Source organism: Rhyacophila brunnea, unplaced genomic scaffold (assembly GCF_057557595.1).
Source record: "Rhyacophila brunnea isolate RB1 unplaced genomic scaffold, BYU_Rbru_1.0 scaffold_21, whole genome shotgun sequence".
Classification (NCBI taxonomy): domain Eukaryota; kingdom Metazoa; phylum Arthropoda; class Insecta; order Trichoptera; family Rhyacophilidae; genus Rhyacophila; species Rhyacophila brunnea.
In genome coordinates this window covers 18217530-18242248 of record NW_028232871.1, presented here as the reverse complement: position 1 = coordinate 18242248, position 24719 = coordinate 18217530, and the positions used below count along the sequence as shown (strand labels likewise).

At 33.9% G+C, this 24719-nt stretch overlaps 2 protein-coding genes across 2 annotated transcripts; one reads left to right on the top strand and one right to left on the bottom strand.

Moving 5' to 3' along the window:
* Positions 1-1622: 1622 nt before the first annotated feature.
* LOC147070807 (putative cytochrome P450 12a5, mitochondrial) lies at positions 1623-14696 on the bottom strand. Its single transcript, XM_085949095.1, has 8 exons — positions 14476-14696; positions 13941-14134; positions 13341-13661; positions 13138-13244; positions 5550-5716; positions 5378-5443; positions 2020-2233; positions 1623-1864 (listed from the first exon to the last, which is right to left on the bottom strand). The coding sequence occupies exons 1-8, from the start codon at positions 14586-14588 to the stop codon at positions 1754-1756; spliced, it is 1293 nt and encodes a 430-aa protein (XP_085805221.1). The 5' UTR covers positions 14589-14696; the 3' UTR covers positions 1623-1753.
* A 960-nt stretch (positions 14697-15656) lies between these two features.
* san (Probable N-acetyltransferase san) lies at positions 15657-21297 on the top strand. Its single transcript, XM_085949096.1, has 3 exons — positions 15657-15794; positions 15926-16249; positions 18497-21297. The coding sequence occupies exons 1-3, from the start codon at positions 15787-15789 to the stop codon at positions 18708-18710; spliced, it is 546 nt and encodes a 181-aa protein (XP_085805222.1). The 5' UTR covers positions 15657-15786; the 3' UTR covers positions 18711-21297.
* The last annotated feature ends 3422 nt before the right edge of the window (positions 21298-24719 follow it).

Genomic DNA, 24719 nt, shown 5'->3' with positions numbered 1-24719 from the left:
TCTCGCTATATCGTTTCTGTGCTTCTTCGCTCTGCGTATTTTGCAGATAGAGCGCTCTTTCTGCTCTTCTCTTCTCCACCATTTGTCGGCAAGTGTCGTCGTACCACGGGTAAAACCATCTTCCTTTGATTCTGAGCACACATATGCGCTCGCTTACGGGTTCAAAAGAAAGTATAGCATCTGCTACTTCTCTGGCGACCACAAAACCTGTTCCGAAAACATGTTTCCCCTCTGTGTTTCCGCTATAGTAAACATGCTGTCCGACTATAAGTTCTCCGCTATCCGGCCAACGGGTTTCCTGGATGGCTGTAATTTGGACCTTATATTTTGACAGTTCTTCCACTAGGTTTTGAGCTGCGCCAGCTCGGTATAGGCTGAGTACGTTCCAAAATCCTATTCGTAGTCCATTTTTCGGTCCGGGTCGTCTAGAAGCGGTTGCCATATGTCCGAGGCATTGTGTAGTATTAGTAACCTTTGGCGTTTTCACGGGAGAAAGTGGTTAACCCTCTGCCCAACCCCCAACCTGGAGGGCCAGGTCTGTTGGTCCGCGGGACCCCCCTTTTTCTCCTACCCTTGATTAGGGCATTCTCCTATCCGCCACCTGGAGACGCGCTCTCTAGGGGTTACAGACTCCCCCGAGAAGGGATAGATAGCGTAGATAAATTAGATAGGATTATTTTTGAGATCTCACTAAATGTGTATTGATTTAATATTATATATTGCATGCATATATTATGTGGCAATAAATGTCTTATATTATATAAGTTGGATTGACAGTATATAGTGCCATACAAATATTTGTTTTCGCTCGTTCATCGGCCACAGACGTTCTTTCATCTAAGATTCAAAATATCAACTGAAAAACACTTCACTGTGACTGTTGTGATACTACCCCGCTATTGCTACGGGCAATGCCCGCCTATATTTTATTTTATTTTGACCACCGTCACTGACAGCGTCATTTATAAAAAAAAAATGTTCACCAGACATTTTCTGACTCAAAAACTGTTTACGCATAAAACTTATGGGAAATTAGCTAATGGCAACTCTTAGCCGACTCGCACATCAAAACTCGTCTCGTCTGCAACGTGTCAAATTCGTCGATGTGACGTCATCGTTATTCACAAAATTCTCATTGCCAAAAGGAGCTCTGCACATTGGTTGAATGCGACTTTTTAGTTTCAAAAAATATCTAGTGCTGCTTGCAACAAATCGCATGTGTCGCCGCATCCAAATATATATACATTTCGAGAGGTTACGTGCGACTGTCGCTGGGTAGATGTTCGCATTCTTCATATGCAACATCGGAGCGACGTTCCTAGAAGGTTTGATTTAAGGCTGTGCGGCAGACGAGGCGAGTTTAGATGTGAGAGCCGGCTCATAAGATAATATTAGAATGAAACGATTGTTAGATGATTTCCATGCATCTTTTGTCAACTATCTGGCAGTTAAAATTCTTATATGAAAGAACATCCTATTGTTTCCATTTGACATGTATATTTTGTTGTAATTCAAATATTATTTAAAAAGTTGTATATATATATGTATAGATATATAGTTAAAATAAATGATTCCAAATAAGAATGGATTATAATTCTTAGCAATAAAATAAAAAACTTACACAAAATTCAGACTTTTATTTTTAATCATTTTTATTGTTATGCATTGGTTAATCTTGGTTTTAAGAGAAACCGCAAAAGAGACTTGAGAGAAATTAACATAAACCAACTTAACATTATTTAAAGGAATAATTTTATTCTCTATCAATAAACCTGAATCGTAATGGATTATTTGGTAACGAAACTAATTTGGTTACAGGTTTTATGACTCCATAATGGTATTCTATCTGAAAAGCTCGGACAATCTGAAACACAAATACAAAATTAAATTACTCCATGTTAAATAAATGAAGTTCTGATATGATTTACTATAATTTAAAACACCAAGCCATTACAATTTTGAAAAAGCCAGGTACCAGGTTTTCTGAAATTTTCCAACCAATCATGATCTCTCACTCACCTTTGCTGTTAATATTAAAAGCACCATTTCAGATAAATGTTCCCCGTTGCATTTTCTCGGTCCATATCCAAAAGGCAAAGTGGCGAAGGGTTGCAAGTCTCTGGTATCCGGCTGCAACCAGCGTTCAGGATAAAACCGTTGGGCGTCATCAAAATTTTTGTCCTGAAGGCCCGCTACTTGAGTGGCCATCACCATGTTACTACCGCGTGGAATTCTAATAATAACAGATTAGTAATTTATATAAATCATTGGTAGAGGCATTCTTCTAAAAGACAATTTTCAAACAGAATTGCACCATAAGTCATTATTCTACAGTTTTTTTTTCTGGAATTAGTGGTAGGAACTATATTACAATACGTAGGTATCATTCACAATTTCTTGGGAGCTTTCTTTGAAGTGAGGCAGGGCTCGAAATGGACCGGAGCTCCGTTCCGGTTCGTAAAATCGCTTAAAATTATCACTCCGTCTCGTAGAAAAAATTATTTGACTATCCGAGCTAGATAAGCCATATAATAGAAAATCTAAAACACTTATTTTTATAAAATTCACAGTGTTTGACAACTTTCTAAATATCTTCAGAAAATTGTCGAGCGCTCCGGTTCGTAAACTTTTCCATTTCGAGCGCTGAAGTGAGGGTTACACACCATGTGTGGTGACATTTAACAATACGATGGTGTAAGAAACATCTGTATTCCTTCAAAACAATATGGTGGTTCATACGAGTTAATGCATATCTCGGCGAGCCATATACTTAGTTACATATTTTTATTTAATAAAAGGCTCCTATAGGCACCCGGCTCCCTCTGATCCACCGTGTCTAATGAAAATTTAAAACAAAACTAACATTTAATACAGTATACAGAAAATTTGTAATTTACTGGAGCTTAAGAAAGTGATAAGTTTTAGTGAGTATCTATCAAAGAAAGAGTGATAAATATTTTCATAATTACAGCATTATCAGAAATAAATAATATCCGTCCGTACATTATTGCCTCTCTCAACCTTTTTTGCTGGGCGAACATTTTGCAAAATCTCAGGGAACTGCTACCTGGTAACATCCAGAAGATAAATTACAAAATAGATGTATGGCAACAGGCAGTGATATGCCTAGGCAAAGTGCTACCTTTAAGGGCGGACGTGCTCAGCGTGGGTCAAAATGGAGCTTTTTTCTATTTTCAAAGCATGATCCTGGACATACCTTAAACGTTGTAGATAATCTATTTGTATAATTTTGAAGCCTTATTATCCTTTATATTTATTTTAAACATTTGATGACTGCATAAAGTATTTTTATTACATAAAATAGTATTCTTTTAAACCTCTCGCTCTAATGTTTTAGAATATAGTCATATTTCAGTACATAACTGTGCAGTAGTGTTAAGATTTTTTACTTTTATTAATTTATAAAACCATTAGTATAATTTATGACGAGATAATTTTAGTAAAATATTTACGATAAAAAATTATATTGATAATCTCTGTGATCCCAAATTTGACAAGAATTAGGCATTTTATTATTAAAAAAATGGGCAAGATTAACACATTTGAAGATAATTCTAAAGATACTCATTATAAGCTATGTCTTTGAGCATTCAAGTGTGATAAACATCCTACGAATAATGATTGCTTTATAATAATTATTGACCTAAGAATAAGGTAGTGTTTTTTTTAAATACGCCATTTCTTTTGGCATTCCCCAGTGGTTAAGCTACAACATACGACCGTAGCCATAAATTGACAAACTATAATTGAAGTAGGGAGTAAAATGATGTTAACGCACATGTTTGAATATGGACCGTTTAAAAAAAAAAGATTTTTTTTTGGTTAGGTACATGCATTTTATTATTTTTGTGCGGCTATCTTTCACAGTATCTTATTTTGTCCTTAAGGGCCCGCTGAAGAGCCCGCCGTTCAAATATAATTCAGTATAAAAAGGACCTAGGCGTCGTAACTATGTCAATTATGAACACCTGCGAGATGAAGCCGATCAGAAAACAGGGCTGTCAAAATAATATTAAGCATTCATATTTTTTAAATGTTAATTTCATCATGGTTTTTAATCAAACCTGTGCAAGTACGTACTGATAACTTGGGTGGATTTTGTAGCAAACATACTATTGATATATATACGGGTATATTATTATTATAACCCAATTCAAATTGAACATAGGTTGATACTCAAATACTATTATAGTGTGTTTATGATTTCGAGAAAATAATACGATGGTATAATTAATCCATATCAATTATTTGAAAACATTACATTCGCACTTTGCACAAAATTACAAACACATTCGAAGTTTGCCGCACACGTACAGACCACGTGATATTTGTTTACGCAAAATCGTCGCTTTTCAAAATGGCGAATTTGATTACCAGATTTTACTGCGATGAATCAGTATGTTCCTTTTTGTCTTTTTTTATTCGTAGGTTTGTTTACTATGTACACCGAGAAATTTCCATTTATAAACTCGGAAACGATTTTTACAGAAGAGTTTTGGAATATAATGCAACCAAAACTGGAAAAAATTCTATCATGGGTGTTGACTTCCTGAATTAGCTAACCCCAGGTCCATGCCACTACGTGAATCACAGTGGATATTAAGCCATTTCCACACTGGCAACAAGTTGTTGGCAACCTCATTAAATTTTACGATACTTACCATAATTGCTTAAGAAATTTTACAATAATTATCGTAAAATCTAACGAGGTTGCCAGCAAATTAACTTGTTGCCAGTGTGGACCCGGCATTAGATGCACAAAACTTAAATAATATATATTATAAATAAAAATTTAAAATTATAAATATATATTATGATTTATGTCTTCGACAGCCCTGATGAAATAAATGTGAAATATGAGTCGGATCAGTCACAGAGCAAATTTATTAACACAAACAACTTTGACACGACCTTTTTATATTAACTAGTAGACCAGATATTATGGACCACATGTTAAAAAATCATATTTTCAATTCTCAAGGCCAATTCTGTAGAACGTCCTCTTAAGCAATGTACGACTTGTCTACCCGCATAGGACGTCACTGCCAGTTGGGGTATTAAATAATTAATAAATACCTTTGAAAAAAAAATTTTTTAATGATATTAATCATTGCCCACATACTTACACACATTTGGTATATAAGTTATCTTAACATGATTAATAAAACACTCGTTAGTTCAATAATAGCTATAACGCGATATCTAACAAAGCTGAACTTTCAAAATGCTCTATTATTCAAAAATAGGTTGTGTGAAACCTTTTTTTTACACTACCACCAAATATGGTCAAGTTGTACTTTTTCACAAGCTTTTGCAAATTCTTGCGGAACCCTGCTGGAATAATTTGCAGGCTCACCTGTAACCGTCGACTGTGATATTGTTTTGCAGAACTCTTGTAATGACAGGAAAAGGAGGAACCAATCTATAAGGCAAAATATTTAATTTCAATACAAGTAGGTACATAATAATATGTAATGTAATATTTGTGTTACAAAATAATTTTAATTGATATTGTGTTGATGACATACCTTAAACTCTCTTTTACGCATGCTTGTAAGTATGGTAACTTCTTCAACTGAGAATAAGTCGAAGTGTTATCGACAAATTCAACAGATTTGAGTTCTTCGTATAATTTCTTTTGGGCTCTTTGCCCCTTACCCAAGTGGTAGAGGATGAAACTCATTGCGCTAGTAGTCTAAAAACAAAAAAAACAATATCATCTTATGAGAGTATGCAAACACTTATCAACAGGATCAGGCATTTCGTGTGCACCTTTTCGGGATAATTAATAAAGAATAAATCAAGACATGATATATTTTCTGACAATAAAGTAGGTACCTATTTGGGATGCAGCGAAAAACTTAAACCTGGCTGTAAGACTATTCCTTATGTTAATTATATTTTTAAATAATCATTTTGAATTTGCTTTCAAAAGTAGTCTTGTTACCACTTAATAGTTTATCGCATAGTAAATCGCACGCTGTCCCTGTCTTTTTACATTATATAACATTGTATCTACATGTTTTTTGACCCATGTAGACACAATGTTATATAATGTAACAACATTCAAAAATCAGTTTCACCCAGTTTAACCATAAATTCACAACACTGTCCTTTAATAACTTGTTTTTTTCTTAATTGATAATATTGTCAACACTACAAATAAAAACAGTTAAAATTAAAATACAACCGATACTTAAAAAAATTGTACTGACCAATGTTGATATTAGATACCCCCCAATAGTATCAAACATGGCCATATTTAAACTGATTTTTGGGCATTTTCGCCAAAGTTTGTACATTGCGTTTTTGGCATGTCCCATGACTTCGATTGATTTTTTCATAGTTATTATATTATAGAATATTGAAAAGTTATGTATTTTTAACATGCAAATTTATTTATTTACTTTATTTGGTCAGTTAAATACAACTGTCTAACCTGTATATATTTTTAATTGATTATTTAGATCGAAAGGTAGTGTGTTTTTACCATGTCCCACCCCTAAATTCAAATAAACAAAGTCTGATTTCGTCATTAATTTTGAGTGTGTAAAATTAAATTTTTACTGTCTTCAATAGCTTACATCAGTGGTTCCCAAAGTTGACTGGGCTCCGACCCATCTAACAAAAATTTCCAATCTTGGGACCCACCTCTTAGATGTCTTAGAGAAAAGAAAGAGGGCATAAATATAATTGGTAATGCTCAGATTCCCTAGTAGCGAGTCGTGGAACTAGTTAATGCTGTCTTATTTGTTCTAATTGAAATAAAAAAATATTTTTTATAAGTGTTACCAATATGAATGAAAGACTGTTGAAATAAGAAACATAACTTAAATAAAAAAAAAAATATTTCTTAAATACCTACACCTGCAAGATTTTTTTTTACAAAGTTATTTCAATGGGAAGGATGTATTTGTTTCTTATCTTTCTTCATTACAGTTTTAGCATCAACTTCAACTTTAGTTACTTTTAATCGCAGTTTTAATGTTAACCATAGCCGAAAATCCGACCTCACATAGATATTAGGTAGTAAAGAGGAGGAGGATTTTCATAGCTTCATCGAACAGGCAAGGATAATTTATCAGCAACTGAGAGCCAGCATTTCATTAACTGTTTACGATTGAAACTATTTTTCAGTGACGTATCTTCTGATAAATCAATGAGTTCTTCACTTGCTTTTGTTGACATACTAGTTGGTAAGTCGTCTTGAAATGGGTTACAAATCCAACACAACGAATCAAACTTTTTCATCTCTTCCCCAATAGTAGTCAAAGTTATTTATTAACAGTGATAAATGACTGGAAATTTCAGACAGTACGTTCATCTTAGGCTGCACTTGGTTTTCAATAATAAAAGTTTCAAGTGTTTCATGAATGAAATATCAAATTTATCACTTCCTATTTTTTTTAATTCATGTATACAGTGGCGAGGGCCCACTCAATATTCGCTCGCGACCCACTGGTGGGTCGCGACCCATAGTTTGGGAAACCATGGCTTACATTATATATTTTTGGAAAATAAACAGTTTTTCTGTAAATTTGGACCAATATTGAAAAAAATCACGTTTAAAGTGTGTCCCAGGATTTTTGAAAAAGTGGAATTCCACATTCCGTTACCACGATTCATGACTGCGAAAAATTTCCACAATAAATATGTATTTTTTAATCTAGCAACTCTTTTATATAACATTGACCGCCATTTACAATTTAAATTGTTGGTGTGTGTCGGTATCGCTATCGGAACAGGTTGCTTTTTGGGTTGTTCATTTAAGAAGTTCCACTACTGTTACCACGATTTGTAAGGTAAGAAATCACATATTTCTATTTCACATACTATACATATAGAGCTTATCTTTCATACTACAGATATAATAAAACATATCACAGGTTTAACAATAAAACTAAGCTAAATTTTGGCATCAAACACTTCTGAAACAGAATCCGTTACTTCCATTCCGAAACTATATTGGTGGTAACGTATATGTGGAATGTAAAAGTAACGAAATGGAATGCATAAAGTTGGGTTTACATTGTGTGTTTAGTTCTTCATAGATTATAAAAAGTTTTATTTTGTCTGTTCGTATAAAAAACAAAAATATTTTCAGTAAAAAATATAGAAAATAACCAGACGATATAATAGATATACATTATTTTCTCTTTAAAAATGATTTTTCTTTATTTAGTTGTACCAATTCATTTTTTTAGATGCCGCTCACTCCTGCTCAGAAAATGAGAATTTATAGGGAGAGATTAAAGCGCGATCCAGAAAAATATGACGAATATAAAAAAAAATATTTAAAAAGAATTAAACCTAAGATTAAAATGTAGGTGATATGTCTGAATACGCAAAACTAGCGTAGGCATAGAAATTCATAAAAATGTATGAAAAAGTATTTTTTGTACCTTATTAGATTTATTACCTGGAACTGTAGGTATTCGCGAAATGTCAGAAAAGTACGTCTTGATTACAATCAACCTGTATAGCTACATTTTATGTTGATGAATACAAGTTAATTTCAAGACAACATACAGTCGAAGTTGGTTATTACGAGGAAGATGGGACCGACTGAATTTGCTTGTTATAAGCGTTACTCGTTATATCAGAGAATAGTGATACACCCCTGTTACAGGCGGGCTTCTCCCGGTGTAAAATAATCATTTAGTAGCTCAAGTCGAAACGTAACCCTGACCTCTAGAAACGGCTTCATAAAACATCTAATCTGATTCCTTGCTCAACCACGTAAGTATTTTTTATTTATAAGTAAGGGCCTTCGTCCGGTGTGTGAAAATCGCATATTGGGCGGAGGTGTAATTAAGATAAATTTAATTTAATTTAAAAAGTATAAATGATGATGGATGAAAGCGATAATTTTAAGACTAAATATAAGTATTCAAATATAATAAATTTTGCCGCGCATTGTGCGTGAAATCCTCGCGCGCCGGCGCCAGGGTCAGGCTCGTGATTCGCCGAATCAAAGATCATGCGATCAAGATTTGGCCAATCACTAGTCCCTTTTACTAATGGCGTGGGTACGCGAAGTTTAAAAAAATAAAAAGAAGTTAGTAAGCGTCCCCTTTCCGACATATACGGACCTGCGTAACTAATTGTAAAAACCTAAACATGTAAAGAAAGTGTAAAATATAAGGAATACCAAGTTACACGAGACAGACGTGGTTTTATTTAATTCCACCCTCAAATATATCGTACTTTTTTTTGTGAATCCGGGGTTCGATGGACACCTGAGCTAGCCGCTGGAACCCCGGGGATCTCAATAGGTATTTTTAAATGAGCATGTCACACTACACAAAAAGTCGAAAATAAAAAATCTGGAAACCATCGTAAAAATCCCCGAAACAAGCATGGCATTCATAAACTACAAAAGAAGTTGCTTATTGTAATGAACGCTGGTAGGTACCTACGGACTTCACAAACCTTGGATTTTTCAACCATATGCGTGGATACTTTTTTATTATTGTCGGCGAAACACCAATAAGGTAGGTACTTAGACACTTTACTAGTGTCATAAACGTAATCCGACCCCGGCGGCATCCTGTCCAATCGGATTTCATTGCTTAAGGTCGAAATTTTTTTAAACGATCGACACATTAACAGTATTTTAGCTCGGTATATCCGATAAGTTGCTCGTTATAATAGTGAATAAATTAAATGTATGCTGAAAATCATAAACCAAATGTCAACGAATGTTTCCTTATTACATCCGAGATCGTAATAACCGAGTTCGACTGTAATTATTTTCGTAAAAGTTATATACTCCGTGCCGCGCTAGGAACTCGCGTCCGAATCCCTTGCTGATTTAATTTTTTTCATATATTGTTAATTTGCTTTAAAATATTTTTGATCTGAGTTACAAATAATATAAATGCCAAATAAAAGTTATGGTAATGTATCATCATCATCATCAGCGGGGGTCAATCCACTGCTGGATGATGGCCTCCCCAAGCTTTCTCCAACTCTCGCGGTCCTGTGTCGTTCGCTGCCACGTATTTCCGCCGAACTTTACCAGTTCGTCAATCCAGCGGCTTTTAGGGCGGCCCTGTGGCCGTTTAATGCCCCTTGGGTACCACTGGATGACGGCATTTGTCCAGCGGCCGTCCTTTCGGCGAGCAATGTGCCCCGCCCATCTCCATTTCAGCTGTTTGGCAACGTCTATTACATCGCATACTCCTGTTTGCTTCCTAACCCATTCGTTTCTCTTACGGTCCTTTCGCGTAATGCCCAACATACACCTCCCCATGCCTCGCTGTGTGACTCTTAGCCTTTGGACATCTCTCGTGTTGAGGGTTCACGTCTCGCAACCATACGTTAGCACGGGTAGCACACATTGGTTGAACACCCTACGCTTAAGACATAATGGTAGGTCACTCTTGAAGATACTATTCAGACGTCCGAAAGAACTCCATCCCAGCTTTGTTCTTCGAACAATTTCATCGTGCATGCTTCCGTTTATGGACACCTGCTGTCCGAGATAGACGTAGCTGCTGACTTGCTTGATAGTAATGTACTGGTAATGTATAGTGTGTCAAAAATTACCTACCTTATTTTACTAGTATTGTGAAATTTATTATAAAATATGTCTATTTTAGTGATTAAGTTTGATTTGTTTTGTTATTGTGACGCACGTTGAATACGAGGGTGGGTCAATAAGTCCTTAGAAAAGCCGACAGGTGGCGCGACTAGTACTGTAAGCGGTTTGTTTTCATGCAGCGGCACTACCGATTCAGTATGCTGCGAAGTCAGATTGGTCGGGTTGTTGTGTGTTTCTCGTACATTTAAAAAAAAAATTTGCTTGTTTACAAAAATGGAGAAAATTGAGTTTAGAGCTGTTATTAAACATTTTAATATAAAAGGGTTAACAGCAAAGGAAATAAAAAATGAGTTGGATTTAGTTCACGGCATATCTGCTCCTTCACTTGCAACTATTTATAACTGGTTAAATGAATTTAAACGTGGTCGTACATCAACAAAGGATGAACCACGCTCAGGACGTCCTGTAGAGGTGACTACACCAGAAATGATCAATAAAATCCACGATATGGTGTTAAGTGACCGAAGATTAAAGTTGAGTGAGATAATTGAGGTTACAGGGATCTCAAAAGGTAGCGTCATTTCTATTTTACATGACAAATTGGGCATGAAAAAAATTTCTGCAAGATGGGTGCCGCGTTTGCTCACAGTCGACAATAAACGCAATAGGGTGGTGGCCTCTAAAGCCCTGTTGTTGCTCATGCAACGCAATCCGGATGAATTTTTTCATCGCTTTGTGACTGTAGATGAAACATGGATACACCACTATACTCCCGAGACGAAAGAACAGTCAAAGCAGTGGATTGCGAAAGGCGAACCATGTCCAAAGAAGGCGAAAACCGTAAAATCAGCTGGTAAGGTTATGGCTACTGTATTTTGGGATGCACGTGGAATTATTTTCGTTGACTATTTGGAAAAAGGAAAAAAAAATAACAGGGGATTATTATGCATCTTTATTGGACCAGCTAAAAAACAAAATTGAAGAAAAACGGCCTCATTTAAACAGGAAAAAAATCCTCTTTCATCAGGACAATGCCCGTGTTCACACATGTTTACGATCAATGGCTAAAATTGAAGAATTGAAGTTCGAATTGGTCGACCACCCACCGTATTCGCCAGATTTAGCCCCCAGTGATTTTTTCCTTTTCCCAAACTTAAAAAAATGGCTAAGTGGACAAAGTTTTTTTTCAAATGAAGAAGTCATCGATCGGACAAATGCTTATTTTGAGGACCTTCCGAAAACTTATTTTTCTGACGGTTTAAAAAAAATTGAGAAACGTCTAACCAAGTGTATTGAGCTCCAAGGAGATTATGTTGAGAAATAAAAAAAAATACAAAAATAAAAACTGTTTTAATGCTTTTTTCTAAGGAATTATTGACCCACCCTCGTATATATCTGACTATCAAAAAATTCAAATAAATTTCATAAAACAAAAATTTGTTTTTATGGTAACATGTAACTTTAGCTTTACAAATTACATTCCGTTCCCATTTCGTTCCATTCCGAAAATGTCCCAAAAAAAGTTGAACGTTAACTATTTTTCATTTGATCATTAAATAACGAAACTTATGTATTTTTCCAATAAAACTTAGTTAAAGTGATTACTGTCTTTAAAAAAATAGCAGAACGAACACTGATTGGTTTTTTCAAATATTAAAGGAAAAATGCTCTGCCATTATAGACATAGGGTAACGGAGTGGAACGAAAAGTGCCCAAGAATTAAAATTCAATAATATTTTTTGACTATTTGCAGTTTTATTTTTAAGTGTATGTTTTTTTTAATCTAATAGAGCTCCTTTAAGTGATAAAAAGTGTCTCATTCATATTTTATAAGCTTAGTTTCGTGGTCACGGAACGGACACTTATTATGCCCAATGTCATAATAAAAATGATATAAATATTGTATTAACCAATATTTTGCTGAAAAATTGCTGTCACTAATTCAGCAATAGAATAAGGAATCTGCTAGCTATATAAAAATGGTTAATTTGAGTGAAAAAATAATATTACCCAAATTTCAAACATGTACAAACTTTGGCGAAAATGCCCTTTTACACAAACTTAATTTTTTTATTACCTAAGTAACATACAAGTACATATTACGTAATATGAAACTGGATAATTAATAAAAAATACCATTAAAGTAGTCAAACCAAAAAGAGGCGCCATTAAACAAACAATCGTAAAACAAACTTTCACCTCTCCTGAAAAACACTTGGCTTAGGCCTTGGCTGGAAGCATCAAATTAATGAGAGTTCAACATAATACAAAAAGCTTGTTTCACAATTGTAACACTGACGTGAGGCATTTTTGTTTTATCTCAGTGCAACCTTAAAAATAAACCTCAGAAGTGTGACTTGCTACAAATCAACATGCAATGCAAAATGACTTGCAAACCAATTTAATCAGCAACCTTTTTGTTACATACCTACCATTTTTCCAATAGCAAAAAAACAATTTTATAAAATTTATGTACTTCTTGATAATTTTTATAAAATCAGCACAAAAACACTGAAACTTTGGAAAATACCCCTAAAACATTTCATTAATATAGATACAACTTTTCTCACCGAATTCACACCAATAATGAACATGTCCATGAAAGATGTTAGAATATCTTCCGGTTTCATTTTTTTGTCATCCAACAGCTTTTGTATCGGAGTTTGAGATCCCTTTTCTGAAACAAACATCATATTCGTTATTTCTCATTTAATTTATTATTTTTGGATTCCAGCAGGTAATATTTCATATTGATCATTATGTAGGTATTTACCGATAATTGTGAGATCGTGTGAAGTTCTGGTATGGTTGAATTTCACTGATCCAACTACTTCATTGCTCTTCACTTTCTCTCTTTGTATGTCTAGCTCTGCTCGCTTTATAAATTGACCTATCACACTTTCAAGACTATTACAGTTTTCGATAAGCCGTTTCCAATCGGGAGTCTCGAATAATCTCCACAGCTGTAATCCGCTTTCGCAAGCTGCCAACGACTGAGAAATTTTTCCTAAAGATTCCTCCAAGGCGACGGCCGCCTCTTTCCTCGGAGCACAGTCTTCCAGCAAATCGAGACTTTCACAAAATAAAGCGTGTCCTAAATAATTAATAGAGATTTATATTATTAGTTCATTATAATATAAAGCCAACGAAATCGAAAAACCGAATGATATTTTGTTGAAGACTTGAACCCATATCTGTCGGATTCTGGTTCTGATGCGGATTCGAGTCTCGCCCGGCACCATATTTTTTCAAATAGATATTTTTCTGAAGTGTTTCTGAATGATGTACACTCAATAAAGAATGTTACATTCTTAAATCTTCTGAATTATTTGTTGAAAAAAAAATAGTGTATTGTAATTTTGTCGCTACCGACCCATGCATTCCAGGCTCCACTTGAATATAGTCTGCTGGAAATCAATCGGTACCTCATCCTGAATGTTTCTTGACTTCATCATGATATTAATGAATTTATCACATGAAATGTCAACTTTTTTATTCATGTTGGTGAAAGATATTGACAAAGAGGTGTCAACATTATTTCTTTGGTGACTCCATTCTGGCCCTTGCCTGAAATAATCATAATTGGTTTCAATATTGAGGTGGGTGGTGTGGGTTCTTCAACCAAAGTGAATACAGATAAGTAAGTTGAGTGGAACGACTTCAAAGTTAAATTAATCTATTCTCGTTGTCACCCTCATGACTGAGGATCGTGATCATTCTGGAATAGGTATTGCGAAATTCTGGATCAGCTATCTACAATTTTCCCTATACTTTATGAGCTTTGTGATGAATTCTATCGGAATGAATTCCTTCACTTCATCTTTCCATTTCATTGGTGTTCACCTTCTGCCTCTTTTCATAAACAGCGTAAGCAAGGACTTTATAAATACTGAAATTATTTCACCAACATAGAGTAAAGACCAGAGAATTGGAAATTTCTGCACTTCAATCTGTAGTACTCTAGTGAATCAAACGTCGATCGAATCGGTAGGGGTCCTTCCTGATTGAAGACGCTCTGCATATGTTCTGGCCAGCTCAGGAGTACAATGTCCCCTCCGAATGGACCGGTAACACGAACCACCGGACCATATTCATCGAAAAGAAATGATAATAATCTTGTCCTATTATGTATTTTGAACTGAGGACCTGTAAAAATGTATATGCTTATTACAATGAGTAAATTCATTATTTCCATTCCAAAGGAATATAAAAATCAATTAAACGCTAAAAAAGATTAAGTAATGTTGATTTTCTAAATCCAAATAACATAAGTACCAGCTTTTAGCACATAAATCATAAAACTTCTGGTTATCTGCGTACCAGCAGCCGGAATGTATTTCCAGATATTTGAAATAAATCTTAGGACTGACGGACCCGGGACTTCGTCAAATGAAAGTGTCTCCTTTTTATTAGTTTTAGTTTCTATAACATTGCAAGATTCTGGTATTTTAATTGCTTGCGGCTCTATTATGGGAATTCCTATTGATTTGTCAATAATATTCAATTTTTTTTCCTCTTGTATTTTATTTTGAATGCTGATTGTGCAGCCATGGTCGACTTTAATCTGCGGGTTTGGTCCGACAGACATGTATCTAAGGCTAAACTTATGTACATTATGGTGCAATATGTTGCAGCCAAAATTTTTAATTCTCCACATATTATCACTATCAAAGAAACTATAATAAATTGTAATTGTAATCCTTTGCAACAGACTCACTACTTTGTTTTATTGACTATTCAATATTTTTTGTTTTTGATATTCCATTAGGTAGGTACCTATTGTACCTTCGAATTCTAATTTTGAATTCTTTTTTATTGCAAGTAGGTATTGCAAATTCTGTAGTTTTTAAATTAATTTTATTTTTGTAATGTTTTTTTGAACAGACAATTTTTTGACAGGAATATGAGCAAAAAAATGAATGGAGTAAGTTGGTAGGTATTGTATATCTAATTTATTTTGGATTAAAAAATAACTGAAAGAAATTAGACCAAATGTTTCAGAGTAACTAGGTAGGTAGGTACTATCCTCTTTTGTTTGAAAAAATAAATATACCTACTACATTTGAAATAGTTGGCAAATGGCAACACTGTCGCCATTGTCGCCAATATTTGAGGGACATGCCGTAGGTTAGGCTCGTGAATGTGATTTTATAAATTGCCAAAGGCTTCCCGGGTAAACGATATTTACCTGTAATATATATAACATAAACTGGACAAAAATGACTAGGTAAATTTCATACGGCACGTCAGATATTGCAATTCGCCAATTTATTGAAATGTCACTTCCCCCATAACCCCATTCTTTCGAGACAGCGATGTCTTCACTATTTTGTATTGTGTCATCGTTATTGTTTTCAGGGCTAAAACGGAGCTCGGCGATGTTACGCCCCACAATATTAAACAGCTGAAGAAACTGAACACGGTAGTTTTTCCCGTTTCATATAATGACAAATTTTACAAAGATGTCCTAGAGGCTGGAGACTTAGCTAAACTGGCATATTACAATGACATCGTCGTCGGGGCCGTCTGCTGTCGGATAGACACCTCACAAAACTCACGTAGGCTATATATTATGACACTAGGCTGCCTCTATCCATACAGAAGATTGGGAATCGGAACACTCATGGTAGAACATGTATTAAAATTCGTCAAGCAGGACGGTAATTTTGACAGCATTTTTCTGTAAGTATTTTTGACTTTCCTCAAAGAAAACTCTATCAAATAAAATGAATATCGTCCATTTGTGCAATAGTTTAGTTTTATACCGGGTTATGCTTATTAAAAAAATTAAAATCCATTGCCAAAAGTAACAAAATATTTCCTAACCGGCCTTGAATGTATGTCATTGTATTAGAATCTATTTAAATAAACTACAGGAAAGTGACAGTATATGAATCACCATAAATACATAATTGAGGAGACCTATCGAGATTACTTTTTACAAGATTATTTATTAATCAATCTGTATACATCTACTTGTGCAATACAAATTGATGTAGTAAATATGAATACGTATATTAATTAAGGCTCTAAGTAACAAAAAGTAGTATTGCCTATAGTTACAAAATACCGAGTCATTGCAGTAAAATTTCATGAAGCAGACCTTTTGAAAAATGTGGTTTTACAGTGTGAAGCAATCACGGCAGCTTCTATACATTTAGGTATATAGAACTCGCAGGTATCAACACATCATCGTCAGCCATTTTATATTGAATGCCGTTAACCACTGCAGTGCTATTTACACCATTATAAATAAAACACGCCAACGGACTTACAACGTCGACAGGTTTAAATATTTTGCTGTATTGTACTTAGCGCCTTAATTAATACACATATTCATATAATAACGATTAACGAGGCATTGGAAGTGAATATTTTCTAGTCACTAGTCAATATGAGGTATACTTTAACCATGCCTATTAACTGTACATATTATAATAAATAGATTGTCATTATCAGATGTATCAGAGTATTCCTAACGGTTCAAAGATCAGTTTGCATGTTTTCACTGCGATGTAAATGTCGCACAGGTGGTTTAAAAATAAAATTATGATTAACAATATCACTTATCTATGCACCTATATCATAATAAAATATTGCATATGCCGATAATACCGTGTTCATAAATTTAATGGAGTTTTTATTACTTGTTGCACAATTTCACAAAGTTTTTCTCTAAATCATGAATTGCAATAAAAAAAAATGAAAATTTACTATGATATTCATATTTGTTTGATGTTTAATATAATTCAAGAAGTATTTTGTATTTTCCAAGATATTCTTTTTTCAAAAGTGATTGTCTCCGTGTTTATTGAGAAAACAGTTTATCCACTGCTGGCAGTATGTATTATCGTGGCCATAATAAAAAAATGCACATGTAAACACGCATAATCGTGCAATTTATGCGCAGTAAAACGATAAGTGGCGAACCTGTGTTGAAAAAAAATTAACTACACTGCGCAGAATCATTTTGAGGTTAACCGATTTTTAACTGTTAACCGAAATAGTACCTACCATGCAATAACAACGTCGCGTCTTGCTTACTCAGAAGAATGAGATTGGCGACACAGTCGGCACTTTTACTTTGCGATAGTTTAAAATACACACTATTGGTGCAAGTAAATCCTTGCACATGTACAGGCGCTATACATTCGTTTTGTAATGTGAAGACTCATTTTTAGTTTTAAAATGTGTTGAACAAAAGGCATCTCTCACGACAGAGAAGGGTATCCCTTGACCTTAATGTCTTTATCTATAATATGATAAACTATTTTTGCAATAAATAATGTGTATTAACCCATTAAATGACAGTATGACAGGAGGTATTAATTAGCACGGGCGGTACCTGGTGGGCTGCGAATTTTTATGAAAATATAAAACCTTATAGACATTTTTTTTGGAAATATATTAAAAGTATATCATAAAGACTTGTATTTCGGTTAAATATTTTACCATGATTCCAAGAAATGTTAGTGTGTGTATAACAAATTAATTTAAATAATAGACCGGTGATAAGTAAAGTACAGTATGTAAACACACGCATTTTCTATGGACTTCCGGTTAAGGATAATATGTTACTCTCCGACATATTAATGATAATTTATTTCTTATCAAGTAGAAAAGTATCAGAACAACTGATATGTCAGGTTCTCCTTCACATAAGTTTTAAGGAATGTTTGTGTGTAGTGTGTGGCTTATTTTCTGTAAAATTATACTTACATACTTAAATATATTTATGACTCAAAAGAAATCTAAAATGTTGTTGCTACTCATATTAATTTGTCTCATCCGTCTCAAAAGTTTGCCAATTTCTGCTTTATGTGATCGGTAATTATTATCATTTCTCATAATGTCTACGGAGTATTTTTTTGTAAAACAGGGTGAAGAGTTTTTAAAGTGGTTTTAACGAGTGTAAATGTTTATTTGCAGGCATGTCCAGATCAATAACGAGGGCGCGATAGACTTCTATAAAAAATTTGGCTTCGAGATTGTTGAAACGAAACTGCACTATTACAAACGCATCGAACCGGCAGACGCGCACGTCCTGCAGAAGACCCTGCGGCAGGTGAGCGGCGCGGCGATGATCCAGAGCGCCGCCCCGCCCCTGCCCCTGCCCCACGCCAAGACCAACGGCCACCAATGATCACCGTCACCACGCCACTATCATATTTCAATGTTGTCAGTCTGTATGTTGTGATTTCTTGAATGTTTCAATTGTTACGAGAATACCTAGTTATTGTTTTGAAAGGAATACCGTAGGCATGTCCGTTCGGTGACACAAAAAAAAATATTTTTTCATAACGTGTTACACAATTTTATAAAATGTCATCCGGCTAATCAACAATCAAGATCATAACGATGGAAAGTGCCAAAGTGTCTTGCTGCAGAACGAATATTAGGCCCGGGGCACACGATAATTGAATTTATTTTGAGTCACATAGAGTACTAAGAGAGAGTAGAACTTGCTGTATGTGAGAGGTATGGTACTATGGTAAGTTCATACTGACAATTTTACAGGAGAGAGTAATTTGTGATTTTTCACACTACACATCTGATATTCATTAGGAGACTTAAAGTAAATATATTTAATGTTTTGTGTTCTTTCTTGTTTTAAAATATTTTTTTAATTTAAAAATTGGTTTTTTTTATGTTTACATTTTTTCATAGTTATTAAATACATTGAGTTACGGCTATTTATCATGTTGTAAAGCTCGAAAAAATAATTTTTGACATGGTAATAACTCAATTTCACCAAATTTAGACTTACAAGTGTTTACGTCTCACATACAGGTTCTATTTGTCTATTAAGACATTTTATCAAATTGTGTTCTTTGTTTTATAAAATGGTTTCTTTTCAGTGTTTCTACCATTACACGCGATAACTGCTTCATTGTGACAGAAAATCTTCATTTTTGAGACTATATCTTTCAAGATTCGTTTCATGTTCTTTTATGTTTGAGAAATATTTTAGATTATGCGTAACTCCTGATCGGAGAAGGCTAGACTGTCAGAAAGTTGTAAATATTAAGTAATTATTGGTGAGTGAATGCAAATCATTTTATAAAATTTTTAATAAATTTTCTCTTTTACGTTTTTTTTCAAAGATAAATGGCAATTTTCAAAATTAATTACGTGAGGATAAATTACATAGTTGACGAATCTGTTATGTTTGGAATATTTTTTCAATGTTATCTCAAATAATTATGTAATATCTTTAAGGCCTTTTTAATTGAATTTAAATCTTGCCACAATGAAGCAATCGTCACAAAAATTTTATAAAAAAAAATGATTCCCCACGCTTGTGTAAATACTATTTGCGTCAAAAAATAACAATAGTTTGCGAAGAATTCTGTTATTATATTTTTCTATAGGCACCGTTGATAATTTTGAAGGAACTGTAAAAATTTGTCTACACTCCCTTTCATGATTTTCAATACAATTCACGAGACGTCTTGCCTATTTAATACATGTCACAGATGAATTTATCTATGGTCTCTTTTAAGTTAGTGCAGTGTTTTTTTTTTATTAGAAGTTACAATAGAGTACCATAGATTAACAGGAACCGAAGTTGAAGATGATCTCATTGTTAAAGACGGATATCAAATTATCAGGTTCCGGACATGGTATGGAGCAAATGTTTACGAGAACCTCCGGGCATGTGCGTTGATTTGTGCAAATATCGAGTTTTTAATGCGGTTACTGTTAAATAGTGACAATATACAATATGCAGACGATACTCATATTACATGTCACATCTTCTCGAATATTGATATTTGTATGAAACAATCGTCTGGGGCCAGTCAATGATTATCTAAATATTAAGTTGGAATCCCACGACTGATGTGAGAGTCGAAAGGACGGCGAATAATTTCATGCCTCGAGCATGAATGTTTCCTAAATACACCAATCGTGAGAACATTATTATTCACTAGTGAACAGGTCTACGAATGCACAATTATTGATACGTTTGTGAAGTACTGACACCAGTTGTGGGTTTCCGCCTTTTCATTATTTAATAGTGTTCATAATGTATTACAAAAATTTAATTTCCTGTTTGTTTAAAGTGAAAGATACAATTGGTTTGCAATCAATGATGATTGGATAAAAAGTTTTCTGATATATTTGCGAAATTTCTGTTGTTTTCATGCATGCAAGATGAATAAGGATTATGAAAATTTTTGTATTCTATGACAAATTATCTATGGCCTATTTATAGAGATTCTCCATGAAAGAATCTCTCGTATGCCCCGATTGGTTTTCATTTTAACATATTTATTGTAAAATATTAAAAGAACATGTCTACAATTTTTGTATGTTTTTCTCAGATAATATGTGAAATATATCTGTCCAATTTTAAAAATGCCTTGTCTGTAAACCTTGAAGTTAATGATAGTGCATTTGCACCCGCAAATTATTAATATAATATCATACTATGTCATAATGTAAAAGTATTGGTTAGAACTACAACATTAAATAATACAATATATTACTTTAACGCAAAAGTATGGTAAATTATTGCAATAAAATTCAACACCACCTTATGTACATACTACTACCACACTACCGGATGCGCAGATCCTGTTTTAAGAAGTTATTACGTCAAAGCAAAAAAATGAGAAGAACTCGCTTGGATTGTAAGAATTGTGAGCAGTAAGTGGTAAGTTTGCACCAAGATGTTTTTAGGAACTTAATAATAATGCAAGGTCAGAATGAAAACATATTGACGTGCTCTGATAAATTAGAAGGAGTTAAGACAACGATCTCTACAAATGTACCAAAGGGGCTACCAGACCACTATTGGAATAAATAATAAATTAAACTGTTGAAATATATATGATTTATTGTAATACTTAGATAAATTTTTAGCACATATTTATGAAATTTTAATAACGTATTTTCCAATTATATCTACATATTTTAGGTACCTATAATTCATTTTTAGCACCTAAAAATCCTAAGCCTAGTTATCACATTAATTAGTTACTAGCTGAGCCAGCTGGCGGTCGCCAGTCTGTCTCGCTAGGTCTTGCAGACGGCTTGGGGGTGTTGGATTTTAATATAATTGTGAAGTATGCATAGATGGCGCCATAGTTTTCCCTTCGGGATGGGTTTTTTATTCACGTTTGACATTTCGCTGATTTGTCATTTTTACGATTTGCAAATCGTCACTGCCAATATAAATTTGGACTCATATGCGTAGTCTATTCAGGAGTTTGGCCTTCACAATATCGTCTTACACCACCTTAGGCTGCTATGCCTAGCAGAACAGCTGGCAATCGCCGATTGCTACCACTGACATTTTAATTTTAATACAATATATCGCCTATCCAGAACAAAACAACCATAACTGCTAATTCATAGTTTCGAGAAAATCGCAATTGAAGTTTTTCAATCATTTAAAATACTCTTCATATCAATTATCTCAGGTATGAAGATATATTTTTTTTTGTTTCCACAGTAAAATAATGTGCTTGAAACTACTTTCAGCAAAAAAATCTGAAAATATGTTTTAAAAGCCTTATTTTAGCACTTGTGGTCTTTTTACACTAGACATTTTGGTAATGATCTACAATTTTATGCATTTGTGTTGCAATGAAAAATATTTACACTGAGAGGTTGTGTTTATTTTTATAAAAAAAATATACATTGGAATGACTTAAATGCTATAACAAAAAATATGTTAATGTATGTAATAATTTTTTTTATATTCTAAATGTAAATAACCAATTTACATAACAAATTCAAATAAAAAGAGTTCCTCTAGCAATTTTGTGATTCTGAGTAATGGTGAGTCTGTAGACTCACGATTAGTAAATGGCATCGGAGTAGCTCAGATTAGCAAGTGGGTCTTATTCATCATCATCATGTTCTCTGTCATCATTAACAGGGAATGGTGGCTCTGCCGCAAGACTATCATAATAATTATGGTACATATTTGGGATTAGGTTAGACTTGCACAAATCCAACAAATCTTTAAGTTTTGTTGCTGACAGTTTAGGTGGATTATCGTATGCAGCAACTAAAATTGGCTCGATTGTCGACCGTCGACTTCTGTGCGTTCGTATGTCGATAGCTTTAAAATTTTGTTCGGCATAATTTAATTTATAAAAAAATTGTAAAAGGTACTTCCTTTCTCACTTGGATTACTTTAATATCCTTCCATAAAACTTTATAACTATCTGTATTCACAATTAAAATTAGTCCCCATAGCAGTCGATATCGTGAAAAAGTTGAAGAATGATGAGGTCGACAGCTCATGGACAGTGTATGGGTTGCCATTCTTTTTAGGAGTATATTGGGCCGGAATATAAATTGGACCACATTTCAGATGCCTCTTTTTCTGTTGCTCAATAGTGGAATACATAGAATCACCTCGTTTTGTATGTGACCCACAACCAAGTATTCGTGGGTAATAGTCGTTATGTCCAAGTTTCCTACAGCATATAGATACATGCTGTCAATTGCTTTATTCTTATTCTGACCAGTGCAATTGTCAGAATAGAAAATTATGTCTTTTCCAGTACTATTTTCATTTGGGTACATCCAAACGCAAGAACTGATTTCATTATCACCTCTATTAGCCAAAGCTTCATTCCAAAAATGGCATTCACCTTTTTTGTTAATTATATTGAATATTGTAAAATTAAAACAATTTAATTTTCTTTTATAGTAAAACGCCGTTACATCATCACAGGGAACTTGGAGTACGGCTTGTAGATAGAAGCATGCTAGGTACTATTGAATCCACAGACTTGGCGGCAATGATGTCAAAGGATTTTTCATCACCAGCCATTTGCTTATTTTGTAAATGAGTTTGATACTCATTTTCCAACTCCTTTTGCTTATCAGTATCAGCATTTTTAAACCCTTCACAGAGTCTGCACTGATCTTTCCTCGGTAAGAAAAATGACAGGTTAAATTCCTCGTTAAATATTATTGCATAACTGCAATGCTTTGCAATGACACGGTTTTCAGCTCTTTGCCTATACATCCTATACATTTCTGCTAGCGTTAAACTTCCATCCAAGAATTGCTTGGAAGTGTTAGCCCTTGTGTACGAGAATCTATATGCGGAAATGAATTTATATGCTCCCTTATGGCAGATTTTATATCTGGGGGGAGTTTTTTGCATGATTTTGGTGAACGCCTCGCTTTTCGACTTTCGCTTTTAAGGCTTCAGAAGTATGGGTCACGATAAAATTACGTTGTCCAACATGTTCTCTTATTTCCCAAAACTTGGTATTGATGACAACTTGACATTGATGTGATAACTTTAACACTTTAGTTTAAAATTATCATTGCAAGTGCCTTTAGTTGCAATGATCTTACCAGAAATGGTTAGATGCTGTTTACCAAAAGTTATGCCATGTATCGTCCTCTGGACACCATTTTTCTCTGATAATAACGATGATATTGCAATATAAATGTAAATGAATTATACAGTTCCGTGCGCTAACCAACCGACAGTTAGATATTGTGTGCGATTTTTCCCGCGTAACAATTACTTCATACACTAAAAACAACGCAACTGCACCTATGGTTCATTTGCACTCAACATTACCCATTGACTTGAGTGAAAAAAGACCATATCGCAACATGTGTTGTTTTTTTATTGTAAATATTTTAAATTTGTTAAATAAACTAAGCATCAAAAGTGACTAGCATTAGTGGTGTTTTTACACTATAATTATGTGAATCCTATGGAAATTTTTGCATTTAAAACAGGAAATCACAATTCTAGCACTTATGGTTGTTTTGTTCTGGATGGGCGATATGTGTAGGTATGTGCAGTTAAATATGATAAATAATTATACATCTCAATCATTCGAATATAAAGCAATATATTATGATGTGATTATCATAAATAGCGATCCAATATAACGTGATATTAATCTCCTTCGGGTCGCATTGAAATAATAAAAGAAGAAGGTTAGCAGTGTAAAAAATAAATTTAAACATTATTTTGTTTCATTGTCTATAAAAAATAAATGCTTGCAGCCATAGAATAATATTTAAAAAATCAAAATTTGAATTAAAAAATAACCTTAAACAATATAGTTTCCCGATGTGGGACATTCATATCGAGACAAATGTTGATAAATAATGAAGCAATACATATTATATCTGATAAGAATAGGAATTTATAAGACCT

Coding starts and splice junctions, on each gene's coding strand:
- LOC147070807 (XM_085949095.1), bottom strand. CDS start 14,588: ATGCAGAGCGTCTTCAATCAGGAAGGACCCCTACCGATTCGATCGACG. Junction 14,135..14,475: donor TTCTCTGGTCTTTACTCTAT/GTTGGTGAAATA, acceptor TGATTATTTCAG/GCAAGGGCCAGAATGGAGTC. Junction 2,234..5,377: donor ATCACAGTCGACGGTTACAG/GTGAGCCTGCAA, acceptor TGTTATTATTAG/AATTCCACGCGGTAGTAACA.
- san (XM_085949096.1), top strand. Junction 16,250..18,496: donor AATTTTGACAGCATTTTTCT/GTAAGTATTTTT, acceptor GTTTATTTGCAG/GCATGTCCAGATCAATAACG.